The sequence below is a fragment of the Tupaia chinensis genome, unplaced genomic scaffold (assembly GCF_000334495.1).
Source record: "Tupaia chinensis unplaced genomic scaffold, TupChi_1.0 Scaffold145275_1, whole genome shotgun sequence".
Lineage (NCBI taxonomy): Eukaryota > Metazoa > Chordata > Mammalia > Scandentia > Tupaiidae > Tupaia > Tupaia belangeri.
This window is the reverse complement of record NW_006205136.1, coordinates 1898-3601: the sequence shown is the minus strand read 5'-3', so window position 1 is coordinate 3601 and position 1704 is coordinate 1898. Positions and strand designations below refer to the sequence as shown.

General features: G+C 42.8%; 1 protein-coding gene across 1 annotated transcript; it reads right to left on the bottom strand.

The window, feature by feature from the left end:
• Positions 1-350: 350 nt before the first annotated feature.
• LOC106733822 (vomeronasal type-1 receptor 3-like) lies at positions 351-1317 on the bottom strand (the record flags this gene model as incomplete). Its single annotated transcript, XM_027768055.1, has 2 exons — positions 351-579; positions 919-1317. Coding segments are annotated over 2 exons (628 nt in total), but the record flags the coding sequence as incomplete, so codon positions are not given.
• Positions 1318-1704: the final 387 nt, after the last annotated feature.

Below are 1704 nucleotides of genomic sequence, written 5' to 3'. Positions count from 1 at the left end.
AACTAAATGTAGGAAAACAAGCAGTGATTAGTGCAGAGCTGTTCACCAGCCACCAACACTTATAAAAAGACATGTGTAATAAAACGATTGAGGAGAAGGTATAAAATGATGAAAAGGGGGACCAGCAGTTAGCATAATAGCTATGTTGCTGGACTCCCATGTAGTCGACCATGGTTCGCATCCCGGACCCGGTGGCTTAAAACTCATGCCGGGTGCATGTGCATGTGTGCCCAAGATCCCAAGAGGAGAATGGAGGAGAAGGGATTGTGGCGTGGCCATCCCCCCTGGGGGGTGATTTCTCGCTTTCTGTCTCTCTGTCTCTCTCTGTCTGGCAAGCGCATATGCCCCTCTCAAAAACAACATGATGAAAAGGTGCTCACTAGAACAAGAATACTCTGAGTGACCCTGGACTCAGGAGACAATCTGGGAGAGAGTTTGGTCACATGAATGTGTTGGACACACTGCTTGTGCCTGTACAGTGTGAAAACCATAAAGCCACTGGCCCAGAACATGAGTCCCAAATACAAAACATCATAGGATAATAACAGAAAATTATATAGTGATTGTGTAGTCCTGTTGCTAACAGCTCCGGAACAGTATCTATTTTTTTTTGAGAGGCTTTTGCTATAGGGCATGTGCGCTGGCCAGACAGACAGAGAGGGACAGAGAGATAGAAAGCTATAAATCACCCCCTGGGGGGATGGCCACACCCCAATCCCTTCTCCTCCATTCTCCTCTTGGGACCTTGGGCATGCACACACATGGGCCCGGCATGAGTTTTAAGCCACCGGGTCCAGGACTTGAACCATGGTCGACTACATGGGAGTCCAGCGACATAACCATTATGCTAACTGCTGGTCCCCACAATCACTTTCCTTTTCCTTGTTGTTTTTGTTGTTTCACTTGCCAGACACATACATAGGAACAAACATACTGACCAGCATGTTCAGGACCCAGGAGAGGATGTTGAAAGGTCCAACATATTTGAGAGTGTGTTGCTTCAACTCTGCGCACCTGGAGTCCCTGGGGTTGACAGTGATGGCCTGGAAGACACTCAAGAGGCAGATGCTGCCCATAGACACACTTCTGCCCACTTTATGAACATAGAAGAGAAGTTTGCATGCAATATTACTCAGGATATGTTTCAACACAAAAGGGGCCTTTGTCTGTGGAACTCTTTCAAAGAGTATGACCAAGGACTTGGCTACAGCCAGGTGATTGATAATAAGATCTGTAGACTTTACTGTGCATCTGGTGAAATAGAAGAAACTATAATGGTAAAGAAGAAAGAAATTCTCTAGGATAAGAAGATAATTCCTATCGCCAAGTCACTAGAGGCCATGTGTTATTTTCCAAAGACTAATAACCTTATTCAGAGAGGATCCTACTGGAAACATGAAGGCTGTTTCATTGCAACAACTGAAATCCACCACTGTCCACTTATTGCTTCCAATCATAAAATTTATATTAAAATTGATTTTTTTCTCAAAGAAATTTTTCTATAAAAATAAAAATATATGTATCATCAGTATAAGAGGCCTATATTAGTGTTTTTACATATATTTTTTACCAACATTCTATGATTTTATTATAAAGTCACCTCTTTAGAACTAGTGTTACATTGATCATCACAAGTTGTTCATCTTCCAATGTTGAGTATGTAGAACAAACAATGCGTGCACTCGCCAGACAGACACAGAAAGA